At 44.9% G+C, this 17,748-nt stretch overlaps 3 protein-coding genes across 3 annotated transcripts in view; 1 reads left to right on the forward strand and 2 right to left on the reverse strand.

Annotated features, from left to right (window-relative positions):
• The window catches only part of LOC135899799 (WD repeat-containing protein WRAP73-like), an 11,848-nt gene extending 6,619 nt beyond the window's left edge, over window positions 1-5,229 (reverse strand). The window contains exons 1-8 of the mRNA XM_065429140.2: window positions 5,091-5,229; window positions 4,936-5,031; window positions 4,781-4,837; window positions 4,576-4,692; window positions 3,887-4,063; window positions 1,215-1,304; window positions 997-1,131; window positions 857-934 (exon numbers count right to left, since the gene is read on the reverse strand). Of these exons, the coding sequence (XP_065285212.2) occupies window positions 857-934; window positions 997-1,131; window positions 1,215-1,304; window positions 3,887-4,063; window positions 4,576-4,692; window positions 4,781-4,837; window positions 4,936-5,031; window positions 5,091-5,159 (819 nt within the window). The 5' untranslated portion in view covers window positions 5,160-5,229. The remainder of the gene's footprint in view (window positions 1-856; window positions 935-996; window positions 1,132-1,214; window positions 1,305-3,886; window positions 4,064-4,575; window positions 4,693-4,780; window positions 4,838-4,935; window positions 5,032-5,090) is intronic.
• A 106-nt stretch (window positions 5,230-5,335) lies between these two features.
• LOC135899801 (thialysine N-epsilon-acetyltransferase-like) lies at window positions 5,336-9,356 on the forward strand. Its single transcript, XM_065429144.1, has 2 exons — window positions 5,336-5,475; window positions 8,134-9,356. The coding sequence occupies exon 2, from the start codon at window positions 8,182-8,184 to the stop codon at window positions 8,689-8,691; it is 510 nt and encodes a 169-aa protein (XP_065285216.1). The 5' UTR covers window positions 5,336-5,475; window positions 8,134-8,181; the 3' UTR covers window positions 8,692-9,356.
• Window positions 9,357-15,547: 6,191 nt separating this feature from the next.
• The window catches only part of LOC135899877 (uncharacterized), a 105,524-nt gene continuing 103,323 nt past the window's right edge, over window positions 15,548-17,748 (reverse strand). The window contains exon 17 of the mRNA XM_070533326.1: window positions 15,548-16,058. Coding sequence (XP_070389427.1) covers window positions 15,918-16,058 — 141 coding nt within the window. The 3' untranslated portion in view covers window positions 15,548-15,917. The remainder of the gene's footprint in view (window positions 16,059-17,748) is intronic.

Here is a 17,748-nt window from a genome sequence, read left to right on the forward strand (position 1 = left end):
TGACAGTTCCTTAAATTTAAGAGGTGTAAACCAGCTCAGTTAGTCCATGTATGCACTACAAAAGAGTGTGATGGCCATACGGTTGGAGGAGAACAGGGAAGTACAGCTGTGTGCTATCAACTCAGGTTTACTGATCGAAGAACGACAAAAATACAAGACTACTGTAAGAACAGTAACCTTTTTTTTTTCCAGAGATAAAACAGAACACATTACTTAAAGTATCCTTCACAAGTGAATGTAGCCATTAGACATCCTGTGCATTTTTTTTTTTTTTCGGTCTTAGCACCTATTCATACTCTATTCCACATACTTAGAAGATGATACTATGGGAGCTACAATGTTTTTTTGCACACACTGTGGTCGTAAATAAATAGTGCAGTACCCATTAGAAGCAAGAAATATGAAAATAATACAAGAGTGGGCATGCAACACTTACTTAATAGACATTTGTGATATTTAAAGAAGTTATTAGAGGCTTCACAGGTTTATTAGTTTGATGATTATTGTTACATATTTAGACAAGAAAGACAGACACATATTTGAGGTGACTTCACAATGTAATACTCCTTTATGATTGCACCAGTTGTGAAGCCTTCACAGTGTTGCCAGCTAAGCCTGAACCAAGCACACAGTAACATCGACACAGACACCCAGGAATAGAGAAATTTATCACACAGATGGCATCGCAGTTCTAAACCATTTCACAATGAAAGACATGGAGTGATATACCTTTATGATCACACTATATGCTTGCATACCTTACACAGTGCTCCCTGCTAAGTATGAAATGAATTGTTTAACAAAAACATGAATACCACTAAACTGGAAAATGTCCCAAATGCATGAGTTTACTTGCCATGCTGTCGTCTGTCAGGACTTCTGGAAGCATGTAGTCGAACAGCTGGCCCCAAGCAACTGTCTCCAATAGCATAAGCTGCGACAAAACATAAGTTAACTTTGGTTTGCTCTGCCTAACTACAACTGCAAGCTACTTACCTTGTCATCAAAACTCTCAAGCAGTAGCAGCTGCCCGCAGTGTGACCATGAGAGGGACTTGATACCCATAATCTCATCATTAAGACCATATGAAGCAATCTGAATGCCAGTAGTGTTGTAAACATAGAGTTGGAACTATGGATGGAAAGTGGGAGGAATTAAATACTTCTATATACACATGCAGGACACAAGTAAAGACGTAATGGTGCTGAACTTACCCCTGTCGTTGGAGACTCCCATATGCAAAATGTATCGGCATTTGGAGCCCACAAGAGGCCAGAGACATCTTCAGTTGCCACTGGAAAATTCTGTTAAAAAGTACCTAAGTTACTGCTTTATGCAAGCGAGCTCATTTTCGTTGTCCCTGAGTAGGCAACGTCATGAGTAGCCACTTGCGTCACCAGTTTACTTTGTGTAATAATATACAGTGCTGAAGCAGAATGGTGAGTTGGACAAGTTGGTGGATATTCACCGTGGAAGGAATACTCAACGCAACAGGGTTGAATATGGACATGAAAAGAACACAACAAGAACGCTGACTAGCAATTAGGTTAATTTGAAAAAAAAATAAGAAAGAAAAAAAAATGGAACTACAGCCACAGTGGTCAAATGGCAGAGTGTCTATCTCATGTGGGGGACGTACTAGGTTTAAATCCAGGTGCCACCGGAGAATCACCGGTTCTTTTCAAATGGGTAGAGATGTACCACAACTTAGTGCTCGTTTGTTTCTATGGATTCTCATCTCAAAAGGGGGCCCTATAGAGATTTGCGAGGGTTTCTGGGTGCCCCTTGTCCCCACCAAAGCTTCGATGAAATAGCTGAGCATACTACACGCACTACTACCATGTGGCAAAGGACAAGCTGGCCAAATTGGCCATTGTCTAAATGTGCATTTTTAGAACATAAGATTTCACTTTCAGGCACTGATACCTCCAATTTGGCCATCCACTGCAATATAGCGTGGCTGTTTGTCTCATCTAAAGAAGACAGCCATAGAATTTAAACACGTGGATCAACGCACCAGGGAGGCAGCTGAAGCATACCAAATAAAATTAGGAGACCATTGCATAAGCCATCTTTTTATTGTATTACTGGATAAAGAGTTTGATTATATAGATGCAAAGAGATGACCAGTTCTATGTTGTGCATGCGCCACGATCATTTGACTGATCCGTTTACGTCAATATGTCTGTCCTCTTTTTTTATTAGTAAAATTAGTTGCTAGTCAACGCTATTGTCATCTTCCTTTTCTGTCCGCATTTAACCCTGCTGCACTAAGCATTATTTTCACGACGAATATACAATGCAATGGAGAGAAAGCACAAGGCAAAAAAATGATTGTACACACTGGCACTGTCTCATTCAGTTACGAATGGGGTATGATTGCAGTGATGCATAACAAAAGCACATTCCAGTCAATAAGCATGCTGACACTCTTTACTGAGAACTGCGAAGGTTCTGAACAGTTTGTATTAATATTGGGTAGATGACGTACCATTCTGCAGCTAAGAACAGCAACTGTTATAGTAAATGCGGACACATCTATTGACAGAAACATTAAAGGGACACTAAAGCGAAACAATAAATCAGTTTAGACTAATGAAGCATTGCTTCAGAACCCTGCAAGCAGTCATTTAAAAAAAATAGTTTGATTATTAGATGAGAAAATGAAGGTCCAAGTATCAGTATTTGAATTTCGTGCCGAAACCCCAGCGCCAGTACATCAGCGTGACGTCAGGGATTCCAAAGTATGTTTTTGCATTTTGGCTGCGTTGGCTGAGTAAAGGTTCCTGTAACTTGCCATGTTTAATATTTGGTTCCTTTAGAACACAATGTAGTCAATCTGTACCGCTGTATATAATTAGTAGGCCCTAGAAGATGCCATAAAAATCCATGACGTCACAGGCACCAGCTGTGGGAACTTAAGTAGGCGTCGCCACCCGTATTTCGTTTTTGCGCTTTTTCTGGCTTACCAAACGTCTTATTGTTGTAAGAGTGGCATTGTTGGTGTTGTAGAAAGGTAATTTACTGATGCAGAAGAAACCATTTTTCACTTCAGTGTCTCTTTAAAGGTTCATTTAGGTGTGTGCAATTTTTCAAACAGCATGCCAATATACCGCTTCTTTCTGAATTCATCTTCATTTAAATATATTCCATTTATGTGCTACAATATAGTGCACATGCTTGTTACACAACCTTTTTGTGTAACAAGCATGTGCACTTTTTGTACACATCTGTTACAGTGACCTATAGTGCAACATGCCAAACAGGTTTCTAAGGTCCCTTAGTGTTCATCGTAAGGAAGCCTAGTAAATATGTGAGAGCTCACTACCATGGCATAGTTATTGCATATTCCACGGTACAAATAAACAAAAATTAGTTTCTTCTAGTTATATAAGGTGTGCTCTGCCTTCCCTGCTAAAGCCACTAAAGCAAGTGACGCATCAAATCAGGCAAAAATATTCTGTGTCTTAGTAGCATATGTTTGTGCTATTGTATGCAATCAGTGATTATAAAATGGCAAACAGAGCAAACTGTACAGTCAGAGCTTTAGTTTGGAAGTATATTCCTTAAGGGTACACTGGGATGGAAATACAAACAGCAGCACTGGTAGTGACATCAAGTGACACTTTGTTCAAAACCAGGATGAGTTGTAATGTTCTTTTGTGTGACAGGTTTTGGTACTGAAAATCAAAATATTATGAAGTTTGTTTCACTTTTGTGTAGCCATTGTTCCAGCAGGTAAGAGTACAGTCACACCAAACACGAAAAGAGGCAGCATAGCAAATTGAGCTTTCCAACTGTCTTGGGATTCTGGTGAAATGCATAACATTAAAACGTACACGTAACAGCCAGCAAACCTGCTTGCAGTAAACTCCCTAAACCTTACCTGTTCGAGAGTCCATGTATTGTAATTGATAATGCTGACAAAGTCCTTCGCATCTTTTCGCTCGACTACTGCCAGGTGTTCTCCCGACTGGCTGAATGATTGCAGTGACAAAGGAAACTTGGCTTGCTTCAGGTAAAGCACAGACTTGTCGACTAGGGACCACACTGTCGTCCTAATCTAAAAGGACAGGAAAAAGGCAGAAGTACGACATCAAAGCTCAACCGTGGTAAGACAGGCTGCCATGCAGCACATCTGATCGTAATAATATCGATGTAGTGCATGGCCATAAAATTTAAGCTCCCCGCAAAACCATGTAAGAAAGAATAACTAGGCAAATGCACAGAAAATAGCCTTGAATTCTGAGTTATTACGCTCGAGACAGCAGCGGTCGATTCCGTAACGTTTGTTAGGCAAGGGTTATGTTCAATACATAAACTTTTCATGTGGCAAGGGCATACAAAACATGTACAATATATATATGTGTGTGTGCGTGTGTGTGTAAAGGACTTGGAATAACAAGAACTTGAAACGCGCAAGGTTATTGTAAGATTTGCGTGGGGCAAATAGCACACAGAATAAACGAAAAATCACATGCCGACAGAAATTCACTAGTAAAAAAGAACTTGGACTATATGTAATTAGGGAAACATGCTTTTCTATATGAAAGCACTAATTCAATACATGCTCACCTGAAAATCAGCTGTTGTTAAGATGTGCTGACTGTCAGGACTCCAACATGCGCAGATGAGCCCTAGCGACCCTTCCGATATCCTGCACTTCCAAGATGTATCCTCCGGGAACCACACCTATGGTTTACAAGACGAATGACAGGAACATCGTTGAAATGCGCACTAAGTTCACGCCAATGGACTAATGCTTACTAAATTTACTCACCTGGACTAACTTAGGTTTCAGCAACACGCACAACAACAGTTTAGAGTCAGGAGACCACTGTTGAATGATCAGAAAAATAAAACTGTAAGCGATCAATATATTGAGCACTGCACGTTATTATGCAAACAGCAAGCGCGCGAAAGACAAACGTTTACCTCGATGGCGTCGACGATGTCAACATTAGAAAGTATAGTTATCTCCTGGAATGTAGTGGCGTTGTAGATTGTCACTTTTGTTGTGCACGGGACAGCCTGTAAAGAAAGTAGTCAGTCGGTAAGCGGCGTCGCTATATTATGTTTCGCTCACGAACCAAGTGTTTTCCGCTTGGCGAGAAGGAGCTTAGCGCTGGAGACTCTTTCACGGCCCGGGAGAAGCTCATAATTCAGCAGATTGTCTGTGTAGCTAGCGGAGCTTTGAAAATCATCTCGTCGAAGAGGAGTTCGAAACACGGACATTCGCGCTAGACGGGAATATTCCTCACGGCGTCTATTTCGACGACGGACGTGATAATACGGGCATCGTTAATTTACCGCGCAATGATGCTATGCCGATGGCGACAAAATAAACGCTTTGGCTGTGAGGCTCTACGCGTGACGGCTCACTTAACTGCTTACTTCCTCCTTTCCTTGCCCCTGGAGGCTTAGCGATAAAAGAGCGCACACTTCAGTACCTGGAACCCAGCTTTTACAGCTCCGGTGAGTGCCGAGACGGCAGGGGGATGGGAAGAGGACGTTAAGAACGAGCGTGTGGCACTGAGGGCCCATTTGAATCCGCTGGTTCCACGTGGACAAAAAATTACGGGTGCTGCTGCGTGTTTGCGTAGCGGCAATAGTTGAGAAACGGTAGCCTATGCGATTACAATCTTGACGTCGACCACATTTAGGTTGTCACCTCAAATGCGCGCGCATATGACAGCAGGGCCGCTATTTTGTAGCGATGCCTTATGCCTTATTCTATGCTATTCTTATCATCCACCACACACGGCCGCCTGATCCCGTTGATAACGAGGGCAGACCGTCGCTCTGACCACTGGCCAAGCGCGAAAAGGCTGAAAAAGCATAGAATCGGAAAAGGCATCGCTACAAAATACCGGCCCAGGTCGCTCGCGGGTGAACGCACTTGTATGTACCACCAGTTTGGGCGAAACCGCGCGCAGTTTGACTGGTTCGAGCGAGCTAGCCAGCGCGATGTGGGCGTGGCGCACTACCACCCTTGCTACCAGCGCTGGCGCTATTTCTGAACGGTAGAGAAAACAGAAAATTCGCGAGTAATTTCGATGCTTTTGAAGCTCTAACCTCTACGAGGAAATGAAAATAACGAAAATAATGGCAGAGAATGGGTCGGGCAGCCTCGTTCCTTAAGGATGGTGCGTATACGTATGTGCGGGTGTTTATGAAACTTTGCAAGAAACAAGAAGAAAGCAATCCAATTAGTTGCCGGCATCACTGAAGTTGTCCAGCTCCAGCGGCTGACACTTGAATGGCGGCTAGCAGAGTGAATTGGTTATAGAATTACAGGAAATTAAGGGATATGATAGCTGGAATTAGATGGATATGATAAGAGGTTTTTTAGATTCTACAGGTCCGCAAATACACGCAACATTGCCCCGCGACTGGCCGCTTAAGGCACTTTGCGTGTATTCGCGGGGTTCTGTCAGGCTCGAAAAAAAAAACACCTTTATGTAGCACGTATCGAGCAAAAGAAAGCTGTCTCGGGAGTTTTTCATGTTGCTCTTCAATTTTCTCATTGACAGTTTTAATCTAATTAAAATATTTGAGAACATGATTTGTTAATTAGGAGTAATTATGGTTTTAGGCGGAATGCAAGAAATAAATCATTTGAGTATCTCCAAGCGACGCGCCAAACAGCGTTAGCTTGATTCTGTCCACGTGGCATTTGCATATTTTTGAAGTTTGGCTAAAGTTACGTAGGACACCCTGTGTACATAAGGTTCCTGATTAGGTCAGATTGTTCAAGCGCAGTTCACCTTTTCTTTTTTTCTTCTTTTTTGCAACATCACATATCGTTTGTAGCACGTACGCCGTCATGAAGTCACGTGATGTTTATGGAGCAGCCCTGGTCCGAGTGCTGCGAGAAGCAGCTAGGATATCAAAAGTAAATGAAAATGAAATGAAAGTGGTGAATGAACACTTCCTAATTTTTAAAGAATTTGCGTAGAGCTCAGAACAATCAGTGAAACAAATGTATGTGTTGAATTTAGATCTTTGCGAGAATAATATCACGCAGTAGATACAAAATTAATTCATATTAATTTTTAGGTAACCAATACCGAAGGTGAACTGCAAGCATTGAATTCAACCGATTTTTTAATTTTTCTTGGGTTTCTGCTACAGGTACGTGTTATATCATTAAAATCAATTTTTAGACAACCAAAGGCGTACTGAGAACATAAAATTCGGGAACAGACAAGTGAGGTTGAATTTAATGTTTGCAGTTCGCCTTTAGTTATCTAAAAACTAATTTTATGTAGTATACAATTTTTTTTATATCCACAGGTTTCTTGGAACTTTGCTTGTTTCATATACCACATCAGTGTCGCCACTTATACGTTATAGATTACTGTAAGAGATGTAGGGACATGCACAACAAATCAAGATGTCAAATTCACTCGTTAACGTTATTCACTATTTAACTTCTCACAAACTTAGTGCCTTTGGTGTTGCGCTCCTAAGCACGAGGTCGCGGGACCGAATCCCGGCCCCGGCGGCCGCATACCGATATATATATATATATGTGTGTGTGTGTGTGTGTGTGTGTGTGTGTGTGTAAAAGTTTTCATCAATGCGAGCGACATATCCCTCATGGCGTTAGCTTCCTTCGCGCTTCACGTTGAAGGAAGAGAAAAGAAATCTGTTCTGCGGAAAATTCGAAAGGTGGAGGCAGCCTTATGAAACAAAACAAAAAATAGAAGAATCCAATTGACAGCTGTACGAAGCCACAAAGGACACACACAGGTTCCTGCGGATTTGCACTGTCTGCTTACTTGTTAACCTAAGCTTAATGCAACCTAACAGAAACCTAAACGTAAATCTAGCCTAACGTAAACCAAACCCGGACAAGCAAGAATTTTCCTCAAATGCGAAGCATTCTCCCCGAGAAACCCGTACGTTATTTTTGTTTTGTAGTTGTAGTATAGAGCTTCGTGCTGCTGTCGGCTGGATGACGATTTTTCTCTTTCAACGGGAAACGATTATTGTTAGTCGCTGTCGAAATTTGCTCGACAGCGGGACTGAAGGACCGCATGCGGAGAGCCGCATATAGCCGTAGGCCCGTGTTTCGCGGACTGGCCTGTTCTGACTACCCCCCCCCCCCCCTCTTTTTGTTCTTCGCAGCTCCGCAAGTTAGTTCATTGGCGAAGCCAAGATCTGACAGCAGCGAACATGTCGTTCGAGGTGCGACCCGCGCGACGAGAGGACGCGGAGAGCATCCTGGCCATGATGCGCGAACTCAACGACTTCCAGGAGCTTCCGCCGGCCATGATCACGCTGGACGGGATCCGGCGGGACCTCTTCGACAGCGAGCGCCCGTTCGCCCGGGTCAATCTCGCCGTCTCGCCGTCGCCGGACGGCGGCGGCGAAGTCGTCGTGGGCCAAGTCATCTACTTCGTCATATTCGACGCCGTGACGCTGCAGAAGCTGGCCTACATCGAGGACATCTACGTGCGCCCAGAGCACCGCTGCAGGGGCGTCGGCGTCGCGCTGTGGAAGTCGGTGGCCGAGCACGGGCTGCTTCGCGGCTGCGACGGCCTGCGTCTCGAGGTGCTCAGTACGAACAAGGAGGCCGTGGATTTCTACGCGAAGCGAGGCGCCAGGGACCTCGGCCCTGTGTACGGTTTCCAGCATTTCAAGGTCGTCTGGGACGCCTCCGATGGTGGAATGTTAAAGGCGTGACGGTACACACACACTCGGGACAGCGGCTGTGCAGTCGCACTCAAGGCCGCGCTGCGTGCTTGCAGAATCAAGACGTGCCCCACTAAATAACTTTGTACCAAACAAACCTCAAGCCCTGTAGCTGTGCAATAACGCGTCCTTCGTCAACTCTCTGTCATGCCAAACTAAAGATCGTTTCCTGTGAGCACTATTGTGCCAGGACTCAAGACCTGTACCTGAAGAACACGCCGTGCCTGAAGACGGCTCTGCAAACTCATGACCGTCTCTCTAATGAGTATGGTACGTACCTATAGGCAGAAGACCCGTACCTGAGTAATTGCATCGGGGCGTAAGTCAGTAACATATCCAGACCACGGGATGCAGTCGCCTCAAGACCATATCTCTCTAAACGTCACTGTATGCCAATAGCTCCAGACGTGTACCTGAAGACCGCACTGTGCCTCGAAAGTGTACCGCAGCCGGATTCAATACCCTGTTATATATGAAAACTGACGAGACTACAAACTGCAGAGCTATATCCGTGCACGCCTCTATATATAGTGAAGAAAAATGGATAGTCATGCCGCGTGCACTTTAGCCCGAAAGTAGGGTCCGCTAGGGTGAGTTATGTTAATTCGCGAAGGATATAAAATAAAATGGAATCAAACGTTCCGTCTTTTTTTTTCTGCTTTGTCGATTGTGTTCATTTTCGACGCATTCAGCTGCCCGCACCAGATGCCGTACCTCAGACGACATTCTTCTCACGTTGAAGATATTACTGAATTGAAACGCCTGAGATAAAGCCTGACCCTTGAAACGCCTCAGATAAAGCCTCTGAGTAGCGATGCCTACTGAGAGAGAAAAGACGGAAAGGCGGGGAGGTTAAACAGGCGTCCAGTTGGCTACCGACGTGCAAAAGAAAATGGGGTATTGAAATAAAGGAAAATGCAAATAGAGAAGTAGACAGTTCACATGTACAGTAGCAGTATATAGGTGACACGGAGTACGTTGTCTTCTCTTTGCTTTTAAGAAAGCCAATAAAGCTCGCGTAGCCTTCTAGGTTAATAATGGGGGAGGCCACGCACCTAGGATATTTGCCTCTGTAAAGGGTCGACCGTCCAGTCGGCTCCCTCTGACGAGACATGATACGACTCTCGATGATCGTATCTGTCCGCTATTGGAGGGATTGGCGCTGGTGTCACGGGCTTGCTTCGCCTGTCTTTAGCAGTGGGACTGCTAACGACAGGCAGATGTTAGCACTCTTAGCAAATAACATGTAGTTATCTGGCAGGTTGCTACCTGCCAAATAACTACATGTTATTTGGCAGGTAGCAACCTTAACAGTGGGGTAAAAATTCGCAATAGCCTCAAAAACTGCGTCCTCCTATTTTGGAATGGAGCGCATGTGGCTGAAACATGGTACCCTATACCCACAGTCGGCTGCAACGCTACTGAGAAAGGGCGCCGCGAGAGAGGGTTCAACGTTCTTAGGTGTTTGAATTAGCCAGATCCACTAGAAACTGCGTTGGCGGATGCTGAACATTCACTAAACCACATACGTCATCTAGCACATTATCTTAGGAGCAGGCAGCTGTCTATGAGCACTCATATATGTAACCTCAAGGCATCGAGGATACCGAGTTGTTACCTGACGAGCGAGAAAACAGGATAACTAAAGGACTAGCTTTTTGGCGCTAACCAAATGAAGCCATATACAATGAAGAAAAAGTGAAAGTATAATCTTTATTCAGAACAATACGCGAGCGAAGCTAGCGTGGGTATACATATACGTATATAACGGCTCCTCCGCTTTGCATTGCGTGGTCCCCTCAATCGAGGAGTACAGCGGCCTTAGCTGCTCTACTCTCGGTCGAAGAGTTCGAGCTGGTCCATCGAGTTGGAGCTGTACAGCGGGTAAGAAACTGACCCTTTATTGAACTGTATAGAATTACGACCTAGGCATAAATTTGCAACAAAGAAATCAGTGGGAAAGTGTGCAATTTCACGCTGGTGGGAGCCGAACATATGTATTTACGGCTCGCGTCCTGCAAATGTTTTGAGTTCGGCTGTGCGTGTGTTCGCATTTGTGTGTGTGTGTGTGCGTGTGCGTTCGTTCGTGCGTGCGTGCGGAACACATGTCTACTAGAGCATGTGTCACAGTGTATATAGAACAATAGAGCAAGGTGCACATGACGGTGCCCCTTCTGTGTGTGCGCGCATCTGGCGATTGTTTTTGCTTTATTGTGTTACTGTGTCCGCTACATGTTGTCGCTAGTTCGCTAATCAGGTGCTGTTAACCATACATGTCGATTTACTTAATGTGTTGTGAAGAAGGTCAGCATAGCTCTACGAAGCACCTGTACACTGCTGCCGCAACTACGAGCAAGACGAAGACATCATCAGCAGCTCAAGGCTTCCTGCTCCGCTGTACTGGTGAGCTTGTTATTTCACTATCCGGCCACTAGGAACACAGGTAAACCTGAACATTCACTCACAACTAACAAATACCACAAAAAAAGCCAGCGTTCTGTCCTGTGTTCGTCCTGCTGTCGTCCGTTGTCTTTTTCGCACTATAGTTAATGCTGTCTCCAGTCGTACAAAAAAAAGAGCAATGTGTATTTTATAATACGGGGTGTGTAAACGACCTGGAAAGCCTAGAAGAGCCAGGGAAACGTTGATCACCTGTAAACGTCGTGGAATCGTCAGGGAATTTATTATTTTAGTGAGTAAAGGCTTGGAAAATGACTGATTAAACTGCCCAAGTTTCAAATTTATTTAAGTTGTTTCTCCACAACGTTATTAGGCTCATTACAGCTCTGCATGCCAGCTTTCTTGCACAGATATTCTGTTTTCAGTCACCGTAATAAAGGAATGCACTCGTAAATTACGTGCAGCACTGGCTTCTGGCTGAACGCGAGCGCACGCTTAGCCCCTGCATGCACTTGCAAGAGAGCGAGACCTTCTACCGCAGTGCATTTGTTTATACCTGGGGCTTGACAAACGTGAAGCTTCTTGCTTGTTGCGGTCACGATGGTTGCGGTATAGTGGACTAGATAGTTGCGCTGAAGGATATTGATAGTGACGGGCCGAACCTAAACGACGAACCGAAGGCGTTAGTTCGTCGCGAAGGAGTAATATTTTATAAGTTTTTTTTTTCGAATGAATTGATGCTGCATAGCGATTGCATCGTAGCCGATAGAAACACATGGTTATTACAGATAGTTCTAATTTCCAGTGGGTTGCGCTCTCCCATACATGGGGCAACTCGGGAACGCTAGACGGAGGAAGCTTGGGCTGGACATAGCACAGATCTAAAGGGCAGAGCTGCCGTGACTGCTGCACTAATGCTTTTTGTCACACTATTAAAACCAGGTTGCTATGACGCGTCTTCATTGGATCCTCTGGGCGTGATCGCCTCCCGGTCTCTGGCGAGAAGATGTCGTTAGTCGTCCAGCTCCGGGGTGGAGATCTTGGCCTCCCACGTCTCGGCGAGGAGGTTGAGGTCGAGGTTGAGGTTGAGGCTTGGTACCAGCATCTTCGGGGTGCCACGGGCACTCGAGTAGTAGATGTACAAGGGTACCTGGCACGTCGCAGATAGGGAAGTTGTAGATGCTAAGCGTCGGCTGGATCCGATGCATGAGGATGCCATGGGTGTAGGCGTTGCTCTGGAGTCCTCGAAATTCGGTACTTTCCTCTTTGGTAAGCTTGGGTTGAAGTGGAGGGTACACCCTGCGTTCCACTCCTGGATTCCTGCAATGGGACCCCCCCCCCCCCCCCCCCCCACTGTTCCTGAGCTCAAACGCTCGGGAACAGTGTTTCGGAAATAAAAAAGCTTATTTCATTGAGTCATTCATTCGATACTATAGGGTAGCTATGCGGCATATACCAAATCTACCACGATGAAGTAAGCTGTTGCTACTCCGCTGAAAAGGCGCATTCTCTTAAAGAAACGCCTGTACACCAGCATTAATTGTACTACTCCTGGGTGATGATTGCTTAGAAACTGCAGCAGGAAGAACTACGCGGCAAAGCGGTAAAAACTCCACGTCCAGCATTCTTAATTGCAGAACTCTCGTGTTGGAAAAAAATTACGATGTCAGCACATAAATTGCTCTGCAGACTAATGCATGCCTTTGCAGTAATGACGTGCTGCAGATCAATGACTTTAGGGCGGGGGGGGGGAGGTAGTAGTGACCCAACATTGAAAATTTCTTGCTTGCGTAAAAGGTACTTTCACTGAACTCTCCTAAGCTTGTTATCACGTGTCCTTCGGTTTAATGAACTGTCATTGATAATTTTAGATGGCCCACAAGTGCCACTTACAGCAGGAAGCACGGCAAAAGTGTCATTTTCTCAAATTCGGGACCTTTCTGTTCGTCTGTTGTGTTTGTCGCATGAGAAAGCACTTTTATCTAATTATTTATGCTTGCGACAGCAAATATAAGAAAATACAGCACAACGAACAAAGAATAAGGTTCTGTAAATTTCAAAACTGCCCGAATTTGCGCTTCTCGGTTCAATAATATATACAGCAAAAACAAAATGATGGCCAATAATGGGCATAAAAGGCCATAATTGCACATAAATATGCAATTTCTCTAAATAACCCGCAAAATATTTTGCCCATAAGATCAGGCGTAATTAGAAAAAGATTATTGCACACCGTGCCTTGCATTATGACATTTTAATGGCGTTGAGGTTGACAACCACATTTGTTCTGCGAGAAATCTTTTGGGAATGCACTCCACAAGTATAGATAGTTACCACAACATTGTAAGATGTAAATTGGTATTTAAAGGAGGGTTCTTAATTGTTAGAGCGAAGGTCACTGGTTGTTGACTTTTTTCAAAGGAGCCCTTTTGTGCAATTTCTGTTGATATTTTTGATTGACATGTGGGGTTTGTTCACAATCGCTGTGCTATCATTCTGATATCGCCACTACACGATTACGCGCCCATGGAACCCGACCATATAATAACGGTGGTCGAAATTTCGGACTCCTTGAAAGCTTTCACTTGACCTCGTTGGACGCCATCTGATCGTATGGCATCGTGAATTATAATCTAGCCACACAATCTTAAGCACATTCGCCCACATTAGTTTCAGAATTTAGAGATAAATGTTTGTCTTTTTGTTGTCTTGGTGCCCGGCAAAGGCACGCAGGACGAAAACGGGGTTTTCGATGGCAAATAACGTGTCGCGCAGCATCATCATCATCATCACCACCACCATCATCATCATCATCATCATCATCATCATCAGCCTGGTTAAGCCCACTGCAGGGCAAAGGCCTCTCCCATACTTCTCCAACTACCCCGGTCATGTACTAATTGTGGCCATGTTGTCCCTGCAAACTTCTTAATCTCATCCGCCCACCTAACTTTCGCGCATCCACTTTACTTTAAGCGCTGCCAAGACCGATGCTGCTGCTATTGGAGTCGCCGCTGGGGTCACCATTGAGGTTTGCGTGGCGCGTGCGTGTGCACTGAGCTGCCAAGTTGGAATTATCCGACGAGTGCCCATTTCAGGATTATAATAACGAAAGTTTGGTCCCAAAGCGTGTATAAACGTCAGCCAGGACCTTCGCTAGACATCGAATTATACATAAAAAAATGAAAAAAAAAATCGTGAGCCATTCCACTCTGTGAAGGTAGTTGACCAGCGAAGCTGTTTAGCACGCGACACGGAGTTGACACACAATTCTGAACAAAGGTAGGAACTCATTTATTGTTTTGATGGATGGTCATCGCGACGAAAGGTGCGCACTCTCGTTTATCGTCTTGATCAGTGGTCATTATTTCACTCGATCACAACTGCAATCACATTCTTTCATAATGGCAAATCGATGCAAGTACGCCGCTGGGTGGTCGGTTAGGCCGGATCGGCGTGCCATCGCAGGGGATGTCTGAAACACGGAAAGCGTAAACCGCTCCCTTTTCGGTACCGACACATCCACATTGAAATCATCGACGACGACAACAGAGGTAGTGTCACCGCAGCTAATTCATGCAAAATGAGTAGCCGTGAACCTTACAGGACTATGGATCATTGCATTTCTTGCTTGCTTACGGGGGTATGAGCCATTGCTCACGGGGGTATGAGCCATTGACGATGGCAGTTTTCGACATGTTCTGCATGTTGTATGCGCGATTGGGAAGAATTTAGGCACGATTCGATTCTCTTTGCCGAGTACTTGTAGCTTCTGCCTTACGGGGCTATGAGCCATTTCAATTTTTGCTTGCTTACGGGGCTATGAGCCACTGAGCCCTAGCATGGAACCCTAGCCATATGTAGCTTCGCCGTAAAAAAACATTGACCAGCTGACAGTGCAAGCTGAAATATTTCTCCTAAGTTTTGTTTCTCCTAGATTACCGCATCTTACGGAATAAACTGTGTTGAAAAGTATTTGCCGTCCGAATTTTTTTAGTCGTGAAATTTTCGCTGCAAAAAAGTCATGAAAAGTCTGAAAAAGTCGAGGAACTCTTACAAATAAATTTGCTAGACATCCTGATATATACCAAAATGGTATCGCAATGAAGCCTTGCCATGTTCTGTCGTGGCGGCCAAATTCTCACGCGAAGGTGACCGCTGGTGAACACCACAGAAACAGTTAAGAATAGTGTGCATTGCTTGCCAATGTGCAAAAAGAGGCTATGCTGGCAAAAACTGCGACGGTAGAGCAAGGCCGAGTTGAATTGATTCAGATCCGATCGAAACGTTGCCATATACCTGCGCAGCGCTCGAAATTCATCGATGACGTCGTACACAGGGCCACAACCTCGCAGCCACTAAGGAAGCAGCAGCAGCGGGACACGAAGAAATGGAATCGCCTTAATAATTACGATGCCATGTTGTGGACAGAAACGCAGACACCAACTGTTTTCCTTCTAGCTTTATTTTCTTTCTCTTTCGGCAATATTTTCCCCGATATCTGCCAGACATGCTCAAACCCTGAAAGCAAAAGGCAAATGGAAACAGTGGTAGCTGCCATTCAAGAATGTCTTTCAGCAAAAGTATTGATAGAATTGACATTTTCTTCCCGCGTCCATCCATCGCTTTAGTATATCGCGCGCCCGTAGTCACAGATGCGCTGAGCCAACTATCCCCCAAAGCTTTACATTAGGCCGACATTTCGCCTCAATGTATTCATGTTCGAATTCTTTTCGAAACGTATATGCAAACACAGACGCTCAAAAGTACGTGCTATATGTACAGTAATTTCCCTATATATACAGTTCCGAGGTGCCCTAAACTTGAGAATAGTTCACGTGGGCAGTGACGTAGGGGTTAGCGATGTCGTCGAAGTTGAAGACGTATTCCCCTATGGTGTTGACCGACAGCAGTACCGAGGTCACCACAAACGCCTTGATCATCAGCCCCGGGATGAGCTGCAAATATTTGAGGCGAAGTTTGCGACGCGTTAAAAACAACGCCGTGCGCGCGTGAGACATGTCAGTAATGCGAATCGTCGTCGGAGTTGTTCAGTTTTTCCAAGCAACTGCAATAATTCGTTTTAGTTATCTAAGAGCGTCCCATAGGGGATCACCGGAAACAAGCACATGTGCACGCCGCATACACCACATATATGTGAAATGGTTAAGCGGCTGCGCATGCACATAACTTTAAGGGGAAACCGTAAAGTCGCATAGCAAGGTAGAGCTGAACGGGCGTCAAAGGTTCCCTTAGCGCAACAGAAATATAACTTGAGGACTACGCACGCAAAAAAGGATATCAACAGCTTTCGTGTAGTTCACAATTCGTAGCCTTTCAGCGCCAATAAAAAGAGCTGCACTGAAGGGCATCGACAGACGAAAGCGCTTATGCCCTTCTTCGAGTGCTTATTAACTTCTATAGATTTCCAGCGGTAAAAATTACCTCTTGAAGCAATTTTAACGCTCTCACGTTCAATGTCGCTTAATTCTCATATGTGCTGCGAGATATCCCGGACGTCGCCTCTACTGAGGGTAACTTTTGTAGGATATGTATGGCGCCTCAACTACAGCAAATATCACCAGCTCCCATGGCACATAACGTATCCCGCGTGTAATATGCGAATTGCACTTGGCATAAGCACTGATAATGAATTCGTTTGAATTTTGTTACAGAACAAGTCACTCCTCTTTTTGCGCTGCTTGCGAGAGAGTGAGGCCATCTTTTGTGACTCTCAGACTGGAAGCATGAAGTAGCGCCCGGCAAAGAACCATATCCGACATCACCGTGGCGCAGCGTATATTATTACAACGTAAATCACCCGGTGTTCTTCGAAGGCGATCTGAATTGCTGAGGGATTGCGGGACCTGTTCGGACGCGACCCTCTCGTCGACTAAATACCACAATCTACACAACGATATCACTAGAGTGCGTTGATACGTTAAGCGTGATAGCTTGCCGGTTTGAAAGTGAGCATTTTTGCCACAATGGATACGGCAGCAATGAACAGTTAAGTAAACACTCGAAGCAGCCTCCCCCCCACTCCCCTCCATTTTTCCCCTAGAATCGCTTATCAGCTGACGCTGCACGCGGAGATCAAGAGTTGAGCCGTTACCGCCAGCGTATATCATACTGGAGCTTGGAATGCGCAACAGTTTGACGATACACACAGAAGAGACACACACCACAGAGCGCTACTTGCAACTATCGTTTTATTCCCTTGTCAGTGGAATAAATACAGGAAGATACTCGGGGGGGGGGGGGAGGGCGGTAGCGACCTCCCCCCCGAGTAGCTACCGCCCTCCCCCCTGAGTATCTTCCTGTATTTATTCCACTGACAAGGGAATAAAACGATAGTTGCAAGTAGCGCTCTGTGGTGTGTGTCTCTTCTGTGTGTATCGTCAAACTGTTGCGCATTCCAACCTCCAATATGCTATACCAACACGCCCAGTCGTCAACCTTGGCAGCGTATATCGCTGTTTTACCTCTTATCGTCAAAGTTATCGTTCCATATTTTCGCCCGTGTGTTCTCCTCTGTGTGGTGACATTGCCTTTATAGTCCATATTTGCCTGCTTTTGTTTGTTTCTTCACTGCGCGTGTCTACTACTCGCAAAAGACAAGAACAGTCGTAAACGCTAGTTATTATC

Source organism: Dermacentor albipictus, chromosome 2 (assembly GCF_038994185.2).
Source record: "Dermacentor albipictus isolate Rhodes 1998 colony chromosome 2, USDA_Dalb.pri_finalv2, whole genome shotgun sequence".
Lineage (NCBI taxonomy): Eukaryota > Metazoa > Arthropoda > Arachnida > Ixodida > Ixodidae > Dermacentor > Dermacentor albipictus.

What these genes read in the sequence shown, in the direction of transcription:
- LOC135899801 (XM_065429144.1), top strand. Translation starts at nt 8,182, where the DNA reads ATGTCGTTCGAGGTGCGACCCGCGCGACGAGAGGACGCGGAGAGCATC.